Here is a 1,530-nt window from a genome sequence, read left to right as displayed (position 1 = left end):
GCGGCTGTGGCCCTGACCCCCCAGGAAAGCCCCAAACTGGCGGGCCCGCGAGCCCTTCGCTGTGGGCTGTGTCCTGGCAGGCTGGGACAGCCACGAACCATGGGTGCCGCGGGCTGGGTGCTGCTGGGGGCAGGCAACTCCCTGCGCCCCCTCTTCCCCCCCTCCCCCAGCCCAATATTTCCACTCTGGGCAGTGGGGTGTAGGAGGAACACTCCTGGGCTCAGAAATGCTGCCTGGCTCCTTCCCCCGGGTGTGGTGTGTTCCTCAGTGGGTTTGCTGGGACCCACTGCAGAGAGCCGTGTCCCGAAAAAGCCTGGGGTTTAGGTAACCCCATCTGCTCTGTGCTTTCCAGCGTGGAAACAGAGAATTGACTTGGCTCCCCTCTCTGCTGCCAGAGACACAAGGTTCCCTAGAAGATGGGTGACTGGGGTTTCCTGGAGAAACTGCTGGACCAAGTCCAGGAGCACTCGACTGTGATCGGGAAGATCTGGCTCACCGTGCTCTTCATCTTCCGCATCCTCATCCTGGGCTTGGCCGGGGAGTCCGTCTGGGGGGACGAGCAGTCGGATTTCGTGTGCAACACCAAGCAGCCAGGCTGCACCAACGTTTGCTATGATAAAGCCTTCCCCATCTCCCACATCCGCTATTGGGTGCTCCAGTTCCTCTTTGTCAGCACCCCAACTCTGATTTACCTCGGCCACGTTGTCTATCTCTCCCGGAAAGAGGAGAAGCTGAAGCAACAGGAGAGCGAGCTCCGGGCTATCCACAGCAAGGACCCGAAGATCGAGCAGGCCCTGGCAGCTGTGGAGAAGAAGATGTCTAAGATCTACGTGACGGAGGATGGGCGGCTCAAGATCCGAGGGGCGCTGATGTGGACGTACATCATCAGTGTGATCTGCAAGAGCATCTTTGAGGCTGGCTTCCTCGTTGGCCAGTGGTACCTGTATGGCTTCTCCATGGTGCCCCGCTACGTGTGCAAGAGGGACCCCTGCCCCCATCAGGTGGACTGCTTCATCTCCCGCCCCACTGAGAAGAGCATCTTCATCATCTTCATGCTGGTGATGGGCCTGGTCTCCTTAGTCCTGAACCTCCTAGAGCTCTTCCACCTCTGCTGCAAGAACCTGCTTAGCAACATCAAGAAGGTGTCAGTGCCGGCCGGCCCAAGCCGGGACACCTTTGCCGACGAGATGGTCTCAGGTCCCTATTCGCCCAAGCACTACCCCTTCCTGCCCATGGCTGAGAACCACACGCCGTCCTACCAGGCCTACAACAAGCTCTCCAGCGAGCAGAACTGGGCCAACTTCCACAACGAGGAGAACCTGGCGCTGGGCAGTGGCAGCCGGCCCCTCTCGGACCCCTACGCCCCCAGGGCTGCCGAAGCCCCCACCCCAGAGGAGAAGCTGTGCAGCCGACCTGGGAGCTCAGCCTCCAAAAAGCAGTATGTCTAGTGCCGGGCTGGCCCCGGCCGGCCGAGGGGACCTTCCTCGGTCCCTCGTGCCTGCAGAGGGGCTGGCTGGGGGGGGGGGCGGG

The 1,530-nt window shown here is 61.4% G+C and overlaps 1 protein-coding gene across 1 annotated transcript; it reads left to right on the top strand.

The window, feature by feature from the left end:
* Positions 1 to 393: 393 nt before the first annotated feature.
* Positions 394 to 1,448, top strand: GJA4 (gap junction protein, alpha 4, 37kDa). Its single transcript, XM_009890592.1, has one exon. It carries the CDS (start codon positions 417 to 419, stop codon positions 1,446 to 1,448), a length of 1,032 nt encoding a protein of 343 aa, XP_009888894.1. The 5' UTR covers positions 394 to 416.
* Positions 1,449 to 1,530: the final 82 nt, after the last annotated feature.

The sequence above is a fragment of the Charadrius vociferus genome, unplaced genomic scaffold (genome assembly GCF_000708025.1).
Source record: "Charadrius vociferus isolate BGI_N301 unplaced genomic scaffold, ASM70802v2 scaffold1578, whole genome shotgun sequence".
Classification (NCBI taxonomy): domain Eukaryota; kingdom Metazoa; phylum Chordata; class Aves; order Charadriiformes; family Charadriidae; genus Charadrius; species Charadrius vociferus.
Note: the sequence above shows the minus strand (reverse complement) of the source record. Positions and strands in the feature narration are given on the sequence as shown.